The sequence below is a fragment of the Bombus flavifrons genome, chromosome 3 (genome assembly GCF_040668555.2).
Source record: "Bombus flavifrons isolate JBK064 chromosome 3, iyBomFlav1_principal, whole genome shotgun sequence".
NCBI lineage: Eukaryota > Metazoa > Arthropoda > Insecta > Hymenoptera > Apidae > Bombus > Bombus flavifrons.
Genome location: NC_138444.1, coordinates 9,087,086 through 9,110,770, shown reverse-complemented (window position 1 = coordinate 9,110,770; position 23,685 = coordinate 9,087,086). Strand labels below are relative to the sequence as shown.

Sequence of the window (23,685 nt, the reverse complement as noted above, 5' to 3'; positions counted from 1 at the left end):
CTTTTGTTACAAAGAGAGCAACCGTCTTCAAGTATTCTATGAACGGCACGGAACCTATCCGGGGAGAAATTTTTCCAACAAGACAGCCCTGTACCTTCGGAACTTCTACGGAATAAATTCTATCCATTCTCGAGACACCTTTCACTCTCGGAGATTGCCACGAACATGGGAAACACTTATTCCGCGTCTCGGTTCGTTACTGTTCCCGGTACAGCCCGAGCATTTACTTAAACTCCGACTTATCGATCGTAAATTAATCCTGCATCTTCGTATCTCTATATTCCAAAAACGAAATATCGACTTGCAACTATATCTCAAGTTTTTAGTGGAAAGAGAGACGCATGGCGCAATGTTGAATCTTTCGGAAACCACTGATTAACACGTTGAGTGTCATGGTGATCATTGGTAATCATCGGTGATTCAATCAGATGTTGCTAAATTTTTCAGAATAATGAAAATAAGATAAATTTCATAGATTAAGAAATATTCAACAATCTGAATATTTTATACAGAACAAACTATTGTAGTGTTAGTGTATAAGTTAGGATAAATGTTATATTGTAGATAGTTTAAATATCCATAGTTTTCTGTTTAGTCTTAAAATCAGCAAGCGATGATGGGCTGGTGGCTACGGGCAATCCTTGTAGAACACGCAGATTTAAGCCAAAAAATATGTGCATGTGGTGTGTGTGTGTGTGTGCGCTTGCAACGAGTGCCTGCGTGAAGACAAGTGATTCTTCGCCAGCGAGTGTGAGCGTACTCTCTTTTTACCTAGCAATAAAATAATAGTTCAACCTGTCGTAATAGTCATCCGCTCTATCATCCCTACGATATTAGATTGAGTAATACGTTTATTTATGTTTTCTTCAAAGTGCACGTCAAGTGTTTATGGCTTTCATATAAAGTCTACCTAATCGCAAAGTAAGATATCTGTGCTATTGCCCTACAAAATGTATATTTCTCATGAAAAAATTTCTTTACTTTCTTTGAATAACTTTTACAACGTTCTTCGAAATATTATACACTAAGTAAAATAAAAGTGAAATAAAGTAAAATGTCTGTACTATTGCCCTACAAAATTTATATTTCCCATCAAAAAATTTCTTTACTTTCTTTAAATAATTTTTACTACGTTCTTCGAGATATTATACACTAAATAAAAGACCGACGAAATTATTAGCCATCTCAATGTACGTCAACGTGTTAACTCTTCGTAAACTCTCCAGCTTCGTTGTAAAAAAGAGAAAATTAAAATGAAAGGACGTAGACATGTACCACTTAACAGTAAATCATATTGTTCTACGTAATATTGCAGTTCTATTCTACCTTCGATGATAATCATCGTCGAGCATCTGGTGGAAACGAATGTTCTACAAGGAGCGCAGGTTAGCGTGCGAAAGTCGAGAGGAAAACGGAAGACCATGGGCGATATCGCGACGGGCAGACAAAGCAAAGCGCATTTTCCGACTCGCCTTGCAGCCTCTCTCCTTCGTGGGCTGTGCCTCCGTTTACGTTAAATCAAGCAATCAGCTAAAGTGCACCGCGTCCGTGGTTTCCACGAGAATGCCGATTCAACCGGATTAACTTTAATCCGAAGACGTCGATACCCGCCATTCTTCCAACGACTCGAGCGCGCGGTCCCTTTCCTCGAGAGTTATAATATCGTCGGATGAAATCCGCGAAGAAAGTCTCGAGGACAGACGTGTGCTTTTTTTTTCTTTTCTCAAGATATCGCAAAATTTTGCTCAGTCGTCGAGGTCAACGAGCGAGGAGAGATTACCGCCAAGTATATACATAGAAGGAAAGCAAGAGAGTTGAATGAGTTCTTGTTTGAGCGTCCTTCGAGACGTTTCTACGCCATGTTTTTAAAAAATACACGCTAACGTATGAAGATTACACGATGATGGAATCATAGAGGTTTCGATTGGATACACGTTAAAGTATGAAATAAAATATAAGCGAAACTTTCCTTTCTTTCTTTCGATAAAATATATCGATTGTTATATTGCTTTAAAATAATGCTAAAATATATTGCTTTCGATACTGGGATCAAGTGGAGGTCAATTTGACTACAAATTGAAATTAATGTCAGCTAAAGATCAAGTGAAAACCAGGTCAAGGATTTTAATTTAATTGGAAATTTTAATTGAAGTCGAGGTCAGATCAAGATCAAGTTGATGTTTAGTTAAGTGACCCGTTGGTTATGACCGATGAGATCAAATCGAGAACTTGATGACTCAGATCTGTTGAAACGTAGTTACATAATTGTCTTACAATTAACTTTTATTATTATCCCGTACAAAATATGAAAATTATAATAACGTAGATGATCCCATAAATTCTGCACTTTTGTTTCTTAGCAAACGTAGATCGGTAAATTCCGTGATATTATACGTAGTAGAACAGCAAGGGGTCGGGTAATATCTGCCGGACATTTTCAAGCGATGGTACTTGCCGAATGCAGAATAGTTCTAATTAATTCCGTGTAAGTCGACCTTCTCATATATTAAATTCATCGGTTTGATATCTATCTATACTCATCCGTGGTAGAAATCGACGGTCTCTACGATCTACCATCCGTACCGAGCTTTGTAATCTGATCGAAGTAGAAGCCAATGCTTTCGTGATAATAATTAGACCATGATAGATTACTAGAGCGTAATAAATTTTAATGTGTAGAGACCAATTCTTATTAAATTTCCCTTAAAATTTCTACGTTGCTGGATATTTAAAAAATAATGGAATTATAATTACCATTTTAATCTAAAAAATATTCAAAGGAATTGTTTATATAGTGAGCTATAACAAGCCTGAAAGTTGTCTCTAGTTTCTTGTAGTAGCAACTTTTCATCCTGCAAGAAGCAGAGGAAAGTCTAAAAGTAATTAAATTCAAATTCCATCTTAAAACATTATTCTTCGTAACGAGTGACAAAAGTTTCGAACTTGGTCTTTGTCAAAGGCCAAATTGTTCCGGTCAATATTTTCATGTTAAACAGCGAACCGTAAATGGCAATTACTCAACTCTGGCAGCTCTTCGCTTAATAAACTCAAGTCACCATTATCGTCCTTAAACGTAACGCGAAATCTACCTAAACGCTCTCGCTTCGCTTCCTCTCTCTTATCTCCTCAGCATCCATTACAGTATTAAAAAAGAAGGAAAAGAAAAAGAAACAGAAGAGAGAGAGAGAAACGAAAAACACCTGGGAGCTAGAAGGAAGGAACCTGAAGAAATTAGAAAACCGCGGCTCGGACGTGGAAAACCAGTGAGGAGGTCGAGGACTCGCAGCGAGGCGCGAGAAAAAGTTATCAAAGCGTCAGGACAGACGAATTTTCCACCCGTGAGATCCAGCGACCCTCGAAGCTTGGTCGACCAACCCCGAAAGAAGTTCGAAAAACGGACCAGGCCAATAAATCCAGCCCCAATGTCAACTCTAACAACGATCCATCCTGACCAGGACCGGTTTGAACGAGAAAAGAAGCGAAGAGGAAGGGGGTAGTGGGCTCAATGGGGAGGAAGAGAAACGAGCAAGGTAAAGAGAAGAGGATGGCAATAGCATCGACAAAGCTGCGGTTTCCAATTTAGTAGCACCACTTTATATACAGTTCGGCAAGGCTCAAACAGAGGATGGAAGAGTGGTACGTGGGTAAAAGGGGTGTCCAATGCGAAAGAAAGGTTGGAAGGGAGCGAGGGAAAAGGCGGAAAAGAGCGACGAACCAGATATACGACGAGAAAGCCGCGATGGGGACGGAAAGTGGTGGAACTTGTAAGGCGACGATGAAAGCCCACAACTTGAATGGTTCTTCGTGCTTCGTCCTGATTGCCGTACGAATGTCTCGTCGCTTTCCATGGGTCATTGCTGCTTCCGTCTCTGTGAAAAGCAACGACGCGCTTCTTTGTTGACTCGCGACAACCTGCGACACTAGCAAAAGTGGCTAAGTGTTCAGGAAGATCGGTGATTTGCTATTTTATTGTGAACCTATTGCGATTAATTATTGCTTTATATCGACAGATAGAATGATTTGAAGAAAAAATGAAATGAAATTTGTTCACCTGTGAAAGTTGGATGGAGTAAAAGTTAGATTTTAGCAATATAATCTGCATACTTTGAAATATTCAAATATTTGCGATATTTTGATCGGATATTTGATATTTCATTATATACGTACTTGTCTCTATCGACCGAATAGTTTGAAAAATGACAATATTTTTTAATTTGTTAAAGTTAGATGGGGTTTAAATTAGATTTTAGTAGAATAATGTATATGTATTTTGAAATATTAATATATATCACTATATTCGTTTTGTTTGGCTCGTACATATATGTTTGCAAACGTAGAGAATATACATTTAAAAAGATCTATTTTACAGTATGATTCATATAAAATATAAATTAATAACATGATACTAATAACACGAATGAATACAATCTGCAAAGTTATGTTTCTTCTATCTTTTTATATTTTCGTATCTTATGTTTGGTTTTCTTACTCGAAGAAACCAGCCAAAAATATACGTTCGATGGTAATTTGTTCGAAACTCATCTCCTTCTTTTGTTTTTCATATATTGTTTCTCGCAATGATTCCAGTGGATTTTCTTAAATTCCTCCGATAGAACTCCGGTCGATTTCCAAGAATCCTCAAGACGCTTTTATCTTTCCAAGATGAAACCCTCGACCGGAGTATTTTTCCGCGCGGCATTACATTGTGTACAGCGCGCGCGAGATTTAATCTTGCGAAGGAGAGAATGGCATCCAAAGCTTCGAACACGACATAGATACACATTTACCTGAAATCCGTTCCGTATGAAACTTTCTTCCTAACGACACAAATTTCCATCTAGTACAGAAAAAGTTACTTACTCTTAAACAAAAAGATGGAATTATTTGAACCTTTCATGAACTACGGAATTCTTTGGATTTTTTAAAACAACAGGAATTAATGTAAGAATGTTGGACTGTTGAGAATTGATCCTCTCAAACTAATCAACTTCACCTTTTACCAACCTCGCGAGTTATCAATCTGCTACTATATTTATGACGCTATTCCATTCCTAAGTAACTGAAGGTGCCATTTTCAAACGCAAGCGGCGTGTTTTATTTCCTAAAAACAAAATTCTGTAATCACACTCACCTTTGAGAAAATTCTAAAACCACAAACACAGCGACGATTTTTAATCTCAGCTACTTCTTATACTTCATTAACTAAGTACCCAGAAAGTATCAACTAAAAGCGAGGCATGACCGCTTCACAAACTCCCGTAAACATCACGTACAAAATGGCTGCTCTTCACGCTCTACAGCGTTTAATTTTCCACCATCCTTTTATGCATACGCCATAAGAATATCAAAGGGGGATAAGATGAAAGTTATTAGAAAGTTCTTCGCGGGGAAGAAGTAATTATAGGGCTGGAGGAAGTATAGAAAGTTGACATGCAGGGAGATCTAGGGGTCAGTCGTGTTTCAATTACTGTTTGCTAGATATTTGGAAAGTGCGAGCGTGTAATTCGGAAATCGGGCTGTATTCGTCGCGTAGAGGGAACAAGCGTTTCCGTGTGGATGTAGTCTGGATGTCCGTGGTGAAGCCGCCGGACAAACACTCGAACGATGTTGGAAAATTGGCAGTGCATTTCCGCCGCCCTGGCCGAAATTATATTCAACAGAGCGTGGGACCTTTGCGCCAAGTCGGTGACGTTACATCCTTTCATTAGCAGGACACACATCGAATTCGCAAATTTAATTAATTAAGTAAACAAGAATTTTCATCTAGACTGAGTGACGACTATTAATCCATCGCGTTAACAAGTCAGGACGACCAGACAAAGGATAAACTGATTTCAAAACGATTTCACGATGCGAGGAACCTTAGTCGAGATTGTTGCGATTATGAATCTTTGTTTTGCTAGGAAAAAATCAATTTCCTTAACATCGATTTAACTTTCATAACACTAAAAGCATTAAAGTGTCCCATTCGTGTGACTTATAGATTAAACATTTTATAGACTGACAACGATACATGTCTTAGGATTTGAATGATCTTTTGTAAAATATGTATACGACAAGAAGACTTGCTTTTCTCCTTGAATATGAAATTTTTGACTTTAGAAACTTGGTAGTATGACGATGTCATTGGAGAGATGGAACTTCAATGGAGCGATGAAATCAAGTTTTTGAAATTCGAATAATGGAATATATAAGAATTCGAAGTATAGACGATATTCTAAAGAATGGTAAAGTTTCAATTGAAGAATTCAAGAAAATCATAGTATCATATTTAGAAATTACGATATAAATAATTACGAAAATATGAAACTTTCTCTCGTGGACATAAAATTTTGGACTTCAAAATGTGGAAATTTGATGTTATGAAAATTGATGGTAGAGAAATTTACTTTTGGTACCCTTAAAAGGAAGATGCATTTATTTATGAATGCAACCAGGTGCACCGTAGGCAATTTTAGCCGACCGAGCCTGTTTATCGAAACTATCGATAGAAAATCAAGTAACTCACTAAAAACAAGAGAGAGTGGCGACCGACTTTGTTTATGTATACATTGGAAATTAACCAAAGTAAGCTATCATAACCACGTCCCGAGTATAGTTTACAGACACCTGATACAAAGCGTAATAAATACCCTTTGCTTCAGACAGGAAGTTAAATATTAATTAACGCTGCTCCGCTAATGGACCTTTGAATATAAACGCGCACCTAAGAGCTTGGAATCTGGTATCCTCACGTCACATGCGTCCTTTCCTTTACACCGTATCAGCTACAAACAAAAAATATTCTCTATCTTAACGTTTATCTGAAAAACGTTACGCCAAAGCTTTTTTTGAAACCTCATCTTAACGCTTATGATTGATAAAACCAAAGTTATTGAAATAAAGAGCTTCAAAGTTAGCAATTTTTACAACATTTTATAAAAATTACTGTCACGAAAGAATTTTTATCTGCGTGAAGTTTACTTTTCTTTTTTATTCTAATCGTAAATATTTATCTCACACTACTATTGTATAATGAGCAATAAAAATCAGAGAAGCAATTTGCGTTAAATAATCGCGATAAGCGTTGCTGGAGAACCCGAAATAAGAATAGTGGAAGGGTGAAAAAGCGTTCGGAGAAAGCAAGGGACGAGGATAAAGTTCGAATGCATGGCTTTTCCGTGGGCTAACTTAATTTAAAAACACAAAGAATTTCCTTCGCTCGGGAAATAGACGAAGACATGTTTTTCCCTGAGAAAACTCTCTTGCCCGCCTCCATCAGTGACTAGTCTCTTCCCTTTCACTGTTTCGTATCAATCTTCATCCCACTTCCGGTCTGCCTTCGTTCTTCCTTCGACCAGAACCACCTTCTCTATACTTCAAGCACGCTTTCGCACCTTGCGACCAGCTTCCAAGCTTTCTCGACCCTCCGAAAGCTCGTTGACTCGAGCCATGTGGCGAAGAAAGGGTTTAAAACGGAACGACGACTAATTCGTTGCATCGTCGTCCGCGATTAAAACGAGCGATTCCCGAGGCGAAACGCTCAAGAACCTTTCTTTCTCGCCGATTTCACTCCGATCCTTTTATCCTTACAACACGACTTCTTCACGTAAATGCATGGATTTTCCAGGTTTCTTTTTATTTTTTAATTATTCTTGGATAAATTGGCTTCCAGTTTCCATGAATTCTCAGAGTTTGAAATTAAAAAATGTAATTTGAAGATAAGGTATCTCGGAAATCGGCACTTTTAAATTTAAACACTCGATAAGGAATATGTCGTCTCTTACAAAGAAATAGAATCTCTTATAATATCCTATTCGAATTCTTAATGTTAAAAAGTTAGATTTGCGTCAAAGTACTGGTTTTAAATTTCCGAAATTAATCATTATAAATTTCTTTCAACTTCTGTTACTTCACTTCAATTTACGGTATTTTCTTGGTCATCACCGTCACGAAAGTATTTAAACAATCGATTATTCATATGAATAAACCTCAATATTCACTGAGACCATATTCAACCCTTGCTATGCATATGCCTCAGATGACTGTTCATGTAGTATACTAATTTTTTATTAGATACATATACATTTGCGACAAATATGTCACATATATAAATATTTGCACATGAGTCAACAGAAGATTCAAATCGGGAGAGACTCATATTGTTGTGCCTTGGAGTACCAACGTTGTTTTGGTCTGCTAGATTCAAAGGTAAACAAACTCCGGACAAAACATTATCACCGTTATTTCTAATCGTCAACCGGAGTTGCATTTGAACTTTTCGTAATTCCACCGCTCGATACAAATAAACGAACATGCTCTCTAGGACAATGATTATAGCGAGTGATACAGTTGAATAGCGAGCGTAGAGTTGAACAGTAGCATTGAGCGAGCGACGATTACGACCAGCATACACTACCTCTGTACTTGTACTTAAAGCGATTTTAATATAATTGACTATTACAATTTTTATCACTCGTCTCTATCAACACGTATAATAAACCACTTCAAATATTTTGCAATTTTTATACGCATTTTCATCATTGGTTTCAAATAGTTATCTTCTTTCTTTTTCTATCTTCCTTCTTCTTTTTTTCTTTATCTTATCTATGTACTCTTGTATATTATTATATTCATCGATATAATCACGATAACCCTGCCTTGTTACAACACTAATGAAATCTCAAAATGTTTCATATGAATAACACACACGATATGATACATAACAACTTTCCATATGGCTAGCGTTCGTACACTTTCGTGAACGTATCAAACTGACGATTCCAAATAAATATGTATTCGTACATCGCTGTAATTACTCAAATATCAGCTGTTTAAACCAACTTCCACACAACTCTGCACAATATCCCGTGACTTTCACGGGATATCGACGTGAACAAGAATGCAAGACTGAAATGCGCGTAATGGAAAGTTTCCATGGAGAAACAATTATTCATAGAATGGCAAATGTACGGGACGTGCAACTGGAACGAGGATGGCGTCATAAAGTGCCATTCATTTAGCGCGCTATGACTAGACACTGCAGCTATGGTCGATTCAATGTCTGGCACAGAATCGACCGATTCCCCTCGAGCTACTCACGTACCAAGTATACTTAGGTAATAAAGTCAATCGATAAGATAACAGCAGCCAGGACTTACGCGAGCAGATTGAAGGTCCAGCGAAATGAAGAACCTCCATCGACTTAACCATTTTGATCCTGTTTCCACGACCTCGATCTTTTTCGTTTTACGTTCCTCTCTTCTCTTCGCGGTTCCCTATGTTGGAACGATTTACGTCGAATGAAAGAGTGGATTCGGTTGTTCAGGATATTTCGAAAGCTTTTATTCTCTCTGAATATGAGGAATTAGGAACTAGAACGATTGGTTTGGGCTGGAAAGAGAAAAAGCTAAGATTTGATCAAATCCGCCGAATGGAAGGTGAAGACAGCAATTTTAGAATAATAGTACATTTATTTTGTACTGTGTCGATGTAGGATAGTCACGCGTACTATACACACGTATATTTTTTTTTACTCGAAAATTATTTTCTTAAATATATCGTTGCATATATAAAAGGGGAAATGATTAATTTTCGAAGAGTTTGGACGTCGACGAAAGTTATTAATATAAATTCGTTTGGAGTATTTTTGCAAATAGTTTTCTCTGATATACGTCATGAAAAAATATTTTGACATACATACAAAAATTCCAAATATCTACAGATATTGCAACTTGCCCACTAGGTATATGTCGGTTATATATGAAGTTAAACAGTGACGAAGAGCAAATAATAATAATGATAAAAAAAAAAGGATCTGCCAATATGCCAATTTCGTTCTGTTTCCCTGAAATGTCATTCTCCTTGCTCGGTAAGAAGGAGGAGGCGATAGATAAAATAAGAAGGAATTCCGTTCGTAACGAAGCGTTAAACGACTTCCTTCGGTCGATAAGTGACTTCTGTGATCGACTCTCTTCCGTCTCATCGCTGCCATTATCTTCGATCTAGTACGGAATTCGACCCTTTACCTCTTTCACGACACTGTCATCCCCTCGCATGTCGATTTTCAAACGAAGAATAAGGATAAAATTGAATATTTTCTTTTGTTTCTCTGTGATCCTTCCATCTGGCGAATTTTCGCATTCCGAAACGAGATACTTTCTCAGATGTCGAATCAAATTTTCCAAAGTCGAAATACTAAGTACAATAAGACTTCGATATTATAGATTGTAGACTAAAAAGTAAGATTATAGAGAAAAAAAAAAAATTCTAATTGATCATAGATTATCGATATCAGAGAATAAATCAGTGATCGATGATATAGCAAATGATAGATAAATAAAATGAAGATTGAAAAGCGTATATATAAGCAATTAAGTACATGACTTGCAAGTTATAAAGAGTTAAAACTGGATTACAATCAGCTTGAAAAATGGGAATATTACAAAGTGTCACGCTTCTAAAAAAAAAAGCTTCTGAAAAGATAAGCTTATTAAAAAATTGCACGTTAAAGTTAAACGATTTTGAAAGATCAAAGCAAAAAAGAACTCTCAGACTTGATAGTTCTGGTCATGGAAGTTTACAGCGTTAAAAAATTAAACCAAAAGTATCGCTCTTCCGAAAACACGAACTTTCTATAGCATATTTCTTCGAAGTAATTATGTAATACAATTCGAGAAACCGGGAACACATTTTCAAGCACTTCGTTTCCATCGTACCCTAGCCTCGTCGCCGCCATTATCGTCGATTTTCTGCGAAATTCGCGTAGTTCTCCGGATTCTAAAGGCCAGAAGTGGCGAGAACGATGGTTGCTCACGCGAAACAATTCGAAAATCTATATAAATTTGCTCAATGATCAGGTTTACGCCGTCGTTAATGGTAAAACGAGTTAGCTTAATAACGATCGATCGTAAAGTTTGGCAGACTTGAGCGCCTCGGGCGATTTGATTTCGACGCCGTCTTTCCTCGAAAATCTACGAAGAAGACATTCTTCGAGAGTCCCGATAAAAATGGTCGACGATCGACGCTATAAAATCCGTGTTCACAATCTTTTACGAAGATTTATATTCTAAGAAAATTATCTACATTTACACTCCATACATCTCGACTTTAAAATACGAATAATTAATCAATTGTAGATATTTATGTGTTCATGAAAAATTGTTTAATTTAAAAAATGCACAATCTACACACGACACACAAATATGAAATATATCCGAAGTACAGTACTCGTTACGATATTTAATGCGTGAATTTTTTAATAATCAAAAACTACCTTTGTTCAGCTTATCGTTATTCCCGCAATATCTTCGTCGATTAAAAGAAATTTTAATTCAAATTCCCTTCTCAAGAACTTGTTGCACCCATCGCCTTCTAACATCTACACAGTTCACAAAGTACCATATGATCGCGAGCGTCGAGATATTCGTCAAAGTCTCCTGTGTGGGAAGGCGAAGAAGTAAGACGGAACAGAAATTGAAACGGAACAAGACAGAATTGAAGGAGAAACAGGGTCTGTCTCGTTCGGGAGCGCGCCTTTGTCTGGGCAGTTGATAGAGCTCTTTCCCTTGAAGTCGGTGATTCTCGAGCCATTTAAACGTGTCAAGCGACCAACACGGCTGCCTCGAGACGGTCAACGAATCTTTGGGAATAAATCTGTCGTGGAAAGCTGGCTAGAAAGATTAAAAGGACACCGATGGATGCCGACGAACGGGCAGAAAGGAAAGGAATGAGACGCCGCGTGAAACGGAATGTCTCCGAGCGTTAGATCGGGAGAAAAATACAGATCCGACCCGTGAAGTAGCGAACCAGCATGCTGAGACCAAAGATCGAATCGTAAATACCGCGTTAGTCGACTGTTCCTTCGGGAGTTGCCTCCCATTAAAAAGAGTGACAGCAGTTGAATAATTTTTATAGAAACATTTAGATAAATAATATAGATAAATAATCATACGTAATAATATTACGCAATATTGACACATATACGAGGTATTAAGAAATATATAGGTAACATTTATAGGATGCAATTTTAGTCGCCCAAGAATTCGCGTACGAAAATTTTGGTTGAAACTTATCTTCGAAATCGTAAATAATTTAACTTTGCACTCTATGAGGGACTTACATTTAATGGAAAAGTGGTACAAGTATAGTTTTTTTTAAATGATGGGTACTCTTGAAGATGATGACGAAAGGTTTATAAGAGGTCACTCTTGTTACAGAGGAAGATCATTATTATGCATGATATTACGTATAATAATATTACAGAAAAAATGCTGCATCTATACATGAAAAACTCAGTAGAGAAATGCTACAGAAGTATAAATGCACTTTCTCAAAAAAAAAAAAATAATTCAAAAATACAACATAAAATATTTATCTGGAGGATCTAGTTATGAATCTTGCTTCAATGCTTCAATGTTTACAATCTACAGATTTCTACGTTAAAACATAACTTCACATGCAGTTTCCTCGTATCAGAAAATAAACATAATGATATTAAAAATACAGAGATTTTATGAATATTATATAAAATACTATCACACAAACGTGAGTCACATAATTGGACCACCTTAAATTATTCGTAATTTATTGATACATATTTATTGGTATTGGGAAAAGTTTTTACGAAGTTGAGTGTTTGAAAAGTCGCTTCGGTGAAGCATACGTAACACCTTTCGCACTCGCTGGTAGATGACCATCCATCAATCCCTATTTCCGCAAGTTCTCGGTTAGCCATCGATCCCTTCATATACATAGACCTTCCGTACTATCGCCGTACGTTTCTCGTGTCTAAAGCAACATCAGCAAGATAGCTTTACCGACATGTCCATAGGTATGTCCAGCAAGAAAACACGTGTCCCTCTTCATCTCCCTCTCCTTTTTGTACATCGTACTCTCTCAGTCCCTTTTTCATATTCAGTTTGCTAAACGTCATACGTTAGCAAAACATGCGCGCCTTCTTTAACCTTTGTACATTCTTACCTCGATCTTCCGATTTTTGAAACGTCGATCATGGAAGTATCAAACGAGAGATACGTGCAAAAGTCAGGTAAAAATAAATACGAAGGAGCGATAAGAAAATTAATATCTTAACAACTTCTATCTTCTCCTTTTAAAATAGATATTTTCAGTATTAAAAAAAAGTACACAAACTAATTAGGCAATCTTTCAAACAATTTCAAATACAATGTGCATATACGTATACGATAACGAATAATGTATAGTATACAGTATAGTATATAGTATAGTAATAATAATAATAGTATACGTATAATAACAACAAATATATGATACATCCAAAGTTCTTCATGAACAGCCTACAATACGATTTACCTAACAATGAGAATCACACGTCATGTCCTATATTAATTATTAAACTGCCAATGTTGATGCAAATTCGTATCTTCATAAGTATGAATAAAAAAATTGGATCTGAATAGAAAAGCGAATAATACTTTATTTCAGACATTTCGTAAGTTTTTTCATAGAACTATACCCAATATTAAAATATATGTCCCAATATCAATATTCCCAATACTAATAAAAGTCCCTTTAAATTGCTTTCGTAAAAACCCCATTTAAGGTCTCAACCTAACGTCAGAGATAACAATAAACATTCTAAAACCTCTACCAAACTCATAACCATTTCGTCTTATCACCTTTTTACCCAAACACTCTATAAACGAACGTTCAGAAACAACTTATAAATACAAACATACGAGGCTAAGGATACAACTTACCCGACAATGGAACACCCGGATCGACTTATCCATCCCCCTTCGACAACCACGTCTGCGCAACGATCCGCGTGATACGAACGGAGAGGCAAACGGCAAGAAGCGAGATTGATGGTTCGACCGGAAGTCTCTACCGGCCCGGCCCGTTTCAGTGGCATTAAGTCGGCCCCACGTTGCCCTTGGCATTTATATTCATCGGCAAGTTTGACTGTACGCCACAGAATGGCTTTCCACGAACGAGGGCAACCTCGAAAGAAGATATCGGAATCGGAAACGGAGAAAGGTGGAGTCGTAATGGAATAGGCAAATCCTCGCGGCACTCCATCCTTTGATGGCTACGAGAATCGGCCGTCCGCGAGGCACTCGAGGTTATAGCCGAGCTTTTATTTCCCGAAGCATCGATCTCCATAAAGTTGCGCCCGCGAAATGAGTTCCCCGGCCTTCGAACCGACCTCCTTCGAAATCGTACTTGCACGCGTAACGTCCGAGTTCCCGTGAACCTGCTCGAACCCGCTGGTTTAATTGCGCGCCGCTCGATCCCACTTCCTTCGAACAGCTGCTATAAATACGTCGGCGATCAAGAGCTTCGAATAGCTACACGCTACATTCTCAATGTTTAGCTCTTTAGAGTGATAGCATCTACCAATTTTTCGTACTAATTCTATTTTACAGTCGCTGCGTTACAGTCACAGTGAACAATTATTATCGGTGTATTACTAGCGTAGTTAACGTAAACATAGGTAAGCGTATTTTAAAGTATAGCAAATCTTTTCTGATTTTTCTATCTTTCCTAATTTTTCGAAATATAAAATACAAGACATAGCAGGTAAAATGTTTGTACTGGTAACGTCAAAATGTTCTTCGACGATCATTCGTGGAAAGATTATAGACTTGGATAGAATACTTAAAATATAATACTACGTCTTATACGAGCAACAAACGAATAATTAAATCACTCGCAAATTAGCTTAAATCCATAAATTGAGTATTCGGTAGAAATTCAAAACGCCAATTTAGAATTCCTTTAGGCTCGTATAATTTCTACTCAAAAATCTAAAGAAAATAAGTATCTATATCTGTAGCGAATTAATTTCAGACGAACAACAAAAACTTCCCAAGAAGAATGCCAAATTTGCGATCAATATCGTATATCTGCCAGAGATAACAACACATATTTCATTTTCTCACCAAATCCCACTAAGCTGAACTTAGTTTATCATTATGTTGTTCAGAGAGAAAAGTTAGAGAACGAAACACATGGGTTCGCGTCCGATTATCGCAATTCCATTCGCCGACGATCGAATGGCACGAATTTTCCCGCAGACATTGTTGGAAAGCATGAAAGCACGCGTAAAAGACGAAGACGCCGACGAATCCGAGAACTTTGCTCCGCGGCAAATCGACTTGTCACGAAATCCTATTGCCGCCTCCTGCATGTTTCCAGCGTTCTTCTCGTTTTCCACCTTCTCATCCTCCTCACCTCCCTGTCGTGAAACCCGATAAAACCTCGTTCGACGGCGTGCTCAAATTTTCGAGACGCTTAGCTCCATGATGCTCGCCCGAAATCCGATTTTCCGCGACGTATTCACCTTTGCTTGCGATGATTATTTCTTGCCCCACGCGTTTCGTTACGCACGTAAAATTTCGATTGTATTCGATTCATTCTGGATAGGTTTGATAGAAACGTTAATCCTTTGCATGTTGACGATATGTTTCGTACCCTCTCTCCCACGCTTTTATAGCGAAACTTTTTAAAAATGAGGAATTTTTCTTCGAGGAGGAGAACATTATAAGTTCGTGAATCTAAATGTGTAAATTTAAAAATAATTCTCACGTTAACAATACGAGTACAAAAGACTAAAGGAATATAAAGGGCTAATAGAGATTAAAAATAGTAGCAACAAAAACTTTCGTTCGCAATATATATGAGGTATATTGATTTTTTTATTTCTCAAAGGAAATTCTATTCTTCGTGTAAGTGGAAGATAAAGTTGAGCCATTTACCTCTTACGTGTTCAATTCGTAAGTGTCACGCTCATGTAGCACGAAAAAGATGATGAAAATGGAATTAGAAGAATGTTAGTTTATCTATCCTTTGATTTTTCTAACAAAAAATTATTATTCACTTTTCATTTTACTAGATCAACCGATTAATTCATAGAAGATATAGCAAAGTCTTATAAGTCTTATAAGATTCGAAGAGGAATAAAGAATCACGATGTAAAATTGTTGATTTACGTTTAGATAAAACTGCTGTAGATTCGCGTAATCTGAGTTCCATTTACGATGTTTTGCGTGCACGGTTCAGTAAAAAGTAGACAGTGTACAGATCCAAATGGGTTTTCATGAAGTATCGTGATGAAAATTCATAGGGGCGCGAGTGGGTGGAATCTGCGTTACGTGTCTGAGACACGATGCAACGCGTGACGCGCGAAACGACGCTGCAAGCAAAAAGGGTTAAAGAAGGAACGTGACTTTTTTCCTTTGTACACGGTGCACAGGTATCGCGAAAGAATGCGCTTTAAAATTCAAATTCCCGTGAAGCTGTCGTGAGGCCAAGTCGTCAGACAAACTAAAAGGAACTGTTATGTTACTGTAACAGTTGCAAATAATGAAAAATAATGTACAAACTGCGTAGAATTTCTTATCAGATGATTAACGATAAAAACCATCCCCCTTACGTTATCGTTCAAACGTTTGGAATTATTTCTAGTATTCATGATTTATGAAGAATAATGAAATAAAAGGACCAACGTATCAAGATGGGACAAAGATGAGAAGGACTAAAAGTGAATTAAATTGAAAAATAAAAGAAATGTAGATATTTTGATACATTATCGATACTTATACAAAAAGCCAAAGTTTCAATATTTACACGTATTTCACAACGTGATTATTTCGCATAGAGTGTCGGTCAAAGTACTCCGGCAAAAAATTAATGGTTTTTCCGTTATATATTCCTTTCTTTGTTACAGTACTGTTATCTTCACTCGTTTTTACACGTCACGTGTAATTTCGCAGATTATAACAACTTCCCAATAAACAATTATTTCCAACGTAAACAAGCAGGATACTATCTGTTTAGATTCGATCACTTGAATTGTATTTATAGAAAGTATGAATTTGCGTAAATATTCGCAGTCCACCTTTTTACTTTGAAGCATACCAATTTTTTATTCCTTCAATCGCGACAAGAAAAATTTCTGTCATTTACTCAGAATAAAAAAATGACGATAACGTAATCAGCGATGCAGAAGAAGGTAGGTTTCTTAGAGCGACAATAATAAAGGCTGGCTTTAATTGAATCCTTCTCAGAAAGTCCATAGAAAGCGTTAAACAAACTATCGGCATTTCGGCCACGTGAGAGTACGCGTTCGATGCTGTATCCACGATAAATCCTCTTCTTTCCTCGCACAACTCAACTTTCCATCCTTCACCCTCTCTCTCTCTCCTTCTTCTTTGCACCTCTCTCTCTATCTCTGTCTTTCTTTGATCTTTTTGTTTTGCCTCACTGTATCCAGCCAAGCTGCGACTGCCGGTTTCCGGTCTGGAATTTCCGGCTTAGCTTAAGAGCTAATAGCACAGCTAGGAAAGCTACGCTTTTCCCTCTTACAACTGATCTATCTCCCGGCCCTTTCCTTTCGATTTCTTGACAGATGATCGTTCTCCCGGTGCAATTAATTCTCATCTTCGACCAACGGCTTGCCATCGTGAAACAGTTGGAACGAATCATCCAAACGTGACAGCTTGATCAATAAAAGTGTTGGGTTGCAACATAAATTCGTCCTGTGCTTCTATTTATTATTCTAAACGAAGAAACGGGGAGTTACGTATGTTACAACCCTAATATTTTCTCATATGACATTCATTTCAATTTCTATATATATAGCATGTACAAGTATACACAAACTTCGTACTATTCAGTCGTAACATAAATTCATCCTGTTCTTATATTTATTGCAATATGAAAGGTTAGAACACTTTAAAGAATGTGGGTAAAGTCAAGAAGGAGTAGAGAAATTATAGAAGAAAGAAAGAGAGAGAGAGAAAGAGATGAAGAAATAGAAGATGAAGGTGAGGTTCTAAGGAGCGGGGAAGAAGATGTACAAAGAGAGAAGCGGTGGATTAGAATACAAGGATGTAGATATAATAGGAAATACGAAAATAGGAGAATAGCCATAGGAAGTGTACCAAAATATTTAAGGTAGAGACGGAAGCTAGGAAGCAAAAGCTACTGAGAAGAACAAGGTATAGCAACTTGGAGAATGCATGTAGATTTTGGGTGAGTAAAAAGGAAAAGAGATGCTTATTTTGTAAAACCAGCGAAAAGGCATTTGAACATATGGAGGATATGCAAAAGAATTGATAGAACAAACGTAAGCGTGGAAGAAATACTAATGGAGGAGCGAAAAGCGGAATGGCTAAAAAAGATAAAAAGGAGGAAAAGAGGCGGAGAGGAGATGAGCAAAGGAAGCTGCGCAAAGTGTGAAGCCAATGAAATAGTTTAAGGTAGTTTTAAGGAACGATAATGCTTTATAGCGAAGCAGAAACAGTTTTAGAATAGAAACCAAAGAAATAATTATCTAAAACAAGTTCGATAATAGTATGAGTTACAATAGCAACCTATGTAACCAAGTCCACTTTCTGGGCTAATAAGTTGAAATGAATAAATTCACTACTACTAATATTTATTAGAATATATGTATAGATAATATATGTATACCAACTAATATATGAATATATTTAATATATGTGTAATTATATAGTACATGTATGTATACGAATTTATGTTATAACCCAATACAATATCATGGGTGCTTCCAACATTAAAATTGAATTCTCACAATTCTGTCCTATACTATACAATTTTTAGACCGTCAATAATCATATATTTTATTGTTATTTCGGTATTACTGAATTCCTTGAAATTATTGGTTACGAGAGAATAGAGACACTCGCGTTCAAGGACGACAAGAGAAACAAGGAATAAGGGTAAGACGAGCCAAAAGTGGATAGAGGCCATGGTTCGTCTGAATATTCCGATACAGCGGACGATCAATAAATAGACGCAATTCCTAGGAAGCTATCCTGTGGAAGCTCCCTCCCTATCCAATCCTTATTACCCATTATCGATTTCTATTTAAAACGGAGCTTCGGCAAGACCGAAATACATACACACGTGACCCTTGTATATCTGTCAATACTGAATACAAACATCATTGTCACGGTTGACGTTGATTCCGGCTACAGCCAAACCTCGTACTCCGCCAGCGCTAAAATGATATCAACCCCGATACTGTAAGATTTAATCACGTTGATTGAACAGATGTATAACAATCTAATTAACCTTGAACTGATATCTTTGGTTGTTAGATAGTTATTAGATTATTGCATAATTTGATTTCAGATATTTACTTCTAATTTCTATTATATACAGGGTGGTTGGTAACTGGTGGTACAAGCGGAAAGGGGGTGATTCTACGCGAAAAAAGCAGTCGAAAATATAGAATAAAAATTTTTCGTTTGAGGCTTTGTTTTCGAGAAAATCGACTTTGAATTTTCGCTCGGTACGCGTGCACTTTATCACGTCTCGTTATAACGGATCTCACTGTAGATCGTTGTCTCGATGGAAAAATTAAAAAAAAAAAATTTTTTTATTCTATATTTTCAACTTCTTTTTTCGCGTAGAATCACCCCCTTTCCGCTTGTACCACCAGTTATCAACCACCCTATATATATAGAATCTGAACCGTTAACTTACTTGGATACATATGACTGTCATCCTTGCGTTACTACTCTATCAAATTTTATCTTTTAAGTTTTAGCTGTCGCCGAGAAATAAACAGACTTTACACCGAATAAAATATTCGACACTGGAAACGACAATGATCCATAAATAAGGATTAACTTATCCTGATTACCTACGAGTAACGCTTAGAGAATCGATAGAACTCGAAAGAATCGCCAGAAAAATCGCATTCTGTAGCCAGAAATTTATTCGTCTAAGTTACTTAGATTAATATTTCCAGAGAAAAATCTTTAAACAAAGCCGTGTATAAAAATACTAGTACCATGAAACAAGTATCCTGCACGCGGTAAAGTATAAACCGTAAATTATAAAATTCCCTCGGCGAGATCTCAAAAATCCCTTGAACCTTCTCTCTCATCCACGGGTCAGAATAAAATATAAAAAAAGGAAGAAACTCGTAGAATCCTTCGTAGAATAAGAAAGAAGCAGCGATAATTTCGCGACAAATATTTCTCGCCACCTTTTCTTCTCAATCAGGCTAGTTGCCCTAATCGATGCCCCGGCAACAGCCAGCGACCGTGTTCTCCAATCGTTTCTAGAGGGTTTCTTCCCGATCAAGAGTCATTCGTCCCGCAAACACGCCGAGACGAGGACAAATAGCATTTGCAAGGGGCCTCGATCTTCCTGGAGGATCTTCGATTCGGCTGATTCTTTTCTCGGCCGGTGATTACGGGCCCGATATCGTCCTCCTGTTGGCTCTTGGCTGTATTGTACCACCGATCCTGCTCATCCGTTTCCGTGAATCTCTCCACAGTCTCCGGTCTACCGGGTTGTTTCGTCACAAAGTGATCCAACGGATTAAGATACTCAATTTCCAGCTTCCTCGACACGGTGTTCAAACGCGGTTCGCTCTCTTCTTTCATGAAATCGAATAGACCGGCAACGTTCATTGGGACGTTCGTGTGAGAATCCAACAGATTCAGCTGCATCGAGTTCAACACCACTTCACCCGGTGGATACCTATCCCCGTAACAATTTCGTAAGCACGACTCAAACGTTTTGAATCGATACGAATTGTAATCCCATGTAATGTCAACGACAGGTAAAACCTGATCGGTTTTCACGAACGTGGACGAATATTTTGCGACCACGTTCGGCTCAGTTTCCATCGAATTTCTAGCTTCTGTCTTGACCGTTGGGTTAGGAATCGATAGCGTTTGGTTCGGTATCACTGGCCAAGATGAAACAGTTCTCAGGTTGGTCAACGATATCTTGGAATCGGAGCTGGGAACGCTGAAGACGTTAGGTTCTTTGGAATAGTGTTGCAGTATGTTACGGACGGATGATTTGTTGGAATCTTCCGCGTTGGTCGCGTAGTAATGGAAAATCGTGCATAGCTTCTTTGGATCTGCCTATGGAGCAAGGTATTATGGTTTTATCGTGACTCCTGTGATTTGAATTTACGAAGCTCTATACAATCGTTAAACGTATATGCTTTTACATACGTAACTAAGAAAGTGAAATGTAAATACACGCGAGACATTGAGGGCAAAAGTGGGTTAGCTTGGACGCTCGGCAAACGATGCAGTTTGCTAATTCTGATTTATAGCTACAGAATATACGAATTTATTCCCCGCGAGAATTGCCATTATCGTGGCCAGTAAGCGATATAACACTGCCGATACAAATAACGAGTTCACAATTGGATGATTTAATTCGATCAAAAAGGAGTTAATTTAACGAAAGGACAAATAAAATTTCATCCCAATAAATGAAATTCAAATAAATTATGAAAATATAATTCGTAAAATAACAACGTACTAAATAATTCGTTAAAAGCGTTCAATTTAAAAAAAAAACGTGATAACCTCTAAGAAGTTTCTCAGACTAGACATCTTCTTTACGATATTACAAAAAGATACTTCGTATATTCATATTAATTAATATATTTATATTAATTACATACGATTAACATTTGGAGCTGAACGGCGATAGAAAACACAAGGATCAAAGTGAGAAACAGAGCGTAGATGCTCGCCATGATAAACTTAATGAATCTCGTTTTCGCTCTATGAAAAGGCTAAAATCTCGACCGGTTTCTCAGGCCTGGACATCTTCATCGCTCTGTGGCTCACGATATCGACAGAAGACATCGTTTAATTAAGCTTTTCTTTTTCGTTCTTTAATTCTATAAAAATCGGTCGGACACCGGGTCCCATCGGACACCACGGCTTGTGGATCGATTTTTTACGACACGACACGAGACTACAGAAACCTGTCATTTGTTTATGGAAATACGCGCGGTCAAAACGAAGAATTTTGTAACCTATCTGGACGTTTCGTTGACATTTCTACGTTTAATACGTATCCGTGATAGAGTCTCGTTTTACGTAAAAATATACAGTCGCTCGCTGAAAGTATTTGAATACTTAGCATAGGAAACTTTCTACATACACGTCGTGATTACATCGATAAAATTTGAAATCGATTTCAAAATATAATATGGAAGGTAGAAAATATTTCCTGTAAAAATGAATAGTCGTCTTAAGTATTATACAAAGATCATAGGGCAAAAACATAGTAAGTGGTTTTTTTAAAGCAACTTGGAGAGTTAGGGCTGTTGAGGTTGACTGATAGAGGAACGAGTGGATGAATTTGTAATAGAAAAATATATTGAAATAAGCATAGGTATAAGTACAGATATAGTGTATGCTGATCCAGATCACTCTTACAGTGTTACAATACAATAGCAAGAAGGTATGATAGGGAGCACGTTCCTATATTTATAGCAAACGACAGCACAAGTTAATCTTGGTGTGTAGCTCTAGCTGAAAGCTGCAAGAAACAGCAATAGAAAGCTCTTTTGTTTCTGAACCTTGTAATCCAAAACGAAATTTATATTCAAAGGCACAATAATATGGATCTCTCCTTATTTTGAATGTTTTTCAAAATTCTATTCTCTTCGTAACAACGGTCTCCAGGTCACGGATATACACGAGAAAAGGTGTAGAGTTTTTCTTGAAGTAATTACTTCAAGAAAAGTTGTAGAGTTTTTCTTGAAGTAATTACTTCCACAAGGACCTTAACAATCAATCCCATGTAAACAAAATTCTTTTCCTGTTTAATGTTGGGATTAAATATACATTTCTCTCGTTTCCTTGAATATTTCAAAAATAAGATCTCGTTGAATATCGAGGCTTATTAATATAACGAATAATTCACAGCTTAAATTCTTTTCTAATCATTGCGCTAAATATTGCGTTAAATATTTCGTATCTTCTACGAACAATAATGTCGTGTAATGATCGTCAAAATGATGAAACATCGTAGAACGCACTATATACTCGCAGAAAATTTCTACCAGTGTACGAATATTTTTATGGGCTGCTGTATATCGATGTCTAAATAAATATTTGCAAAGCAGCAAAATAAAGGGAAACGTGGTAAGATATGGGGAATATACATAGAAAAAAAGAAGCGACGCAGATTGAAATTTCACTGAAAACACAAAGTGAATAACAGCGATGTTCTGGTAATATTGAAAAACAGTGATCACGCCGGTCTCGGTGATTCACGGAGGAAAATTTCATCGCATTTCCATACGCAAGGGGAGAGAACGAATATTTTTTCTTTTTCGTTTTTTTCGTCGCGTAGACTGTATACACTATGCTAATCTGCCACGTTTTAATATTGCTTTGTAGGATTAAACTTTGAAAAAACACCACCGTTTATTTTGTAAAAAAACAGTCGAGTATCCGACCGATGTGTTTTGACAAACACGTACAAAGATGCTTCTGAGTTTCGAACTTTTCCAATTTATTAATAAAATCCAATACAGAACTACTACTTGCTGTGATCGTAAATGATCCTACATTAAGTGATCCTAATTTTAGGTAAAACTAATTTCCTAAACCTTATTCTTTTGTTCTTATGCGATTACCAAAGTACTCAAAGCTGCTTTATGCTACTAACGTTTACCCTGTGATCGATCAATGGTAACGTGATCGCTAATGTATGAACATTTTCTGTGAAATCATTCTTGACCAGTTCCGATTCCAACTACTTGCGCGGAGAGTGTCCAATCCAGCGCAGTGTGGAAAATAATCCATCAATCCCGCAAGCTTTTTTCTTTCAGCAATACCTTCGTACGGTACTCTAGCATGATGAAATTGAAACTTTGAAAAGTTTTCCACACTCGCGGATGCAACAAGGGAGGAATAC

The 23,685-nt window shown here is 37.2% G+C and overlaps 2 protein-coding genes across 2 annotated transcripts in view; both read right to left on the bottom strand.

The window, feature by feature from the left end:
- The window catches only part of P5CDh1 (delta-1-Pyrroline-5-carboxylate dehydrogenase 1), a 59,776-nt gene that overhangs the window by 26,168 nt on the left and 9,923 nt on the right, over window positions 1-23,685 (bottom strand). The gene's annotated exons all lie outside the window — the stretch shown is intronic.
- Window positions 15,977-21,505, bottom strand: LOC138178031 (uncharacterized). The gene is made up of 2 exons (XM_069109433.1): window positions 21,431-21,505; window positions 15,977-20,876 (listed from the first exon to the last, which is right to left on the bottom strand). Exons 1-2 carry the CDS (start codon window positions 21,503-21,505, stop codon window positions 20,079-20,081), a joined length of 873 nt encoding a protein of 290 aa, XP_068965534.1. The 3' UTR covers window positions 15,977-20,078.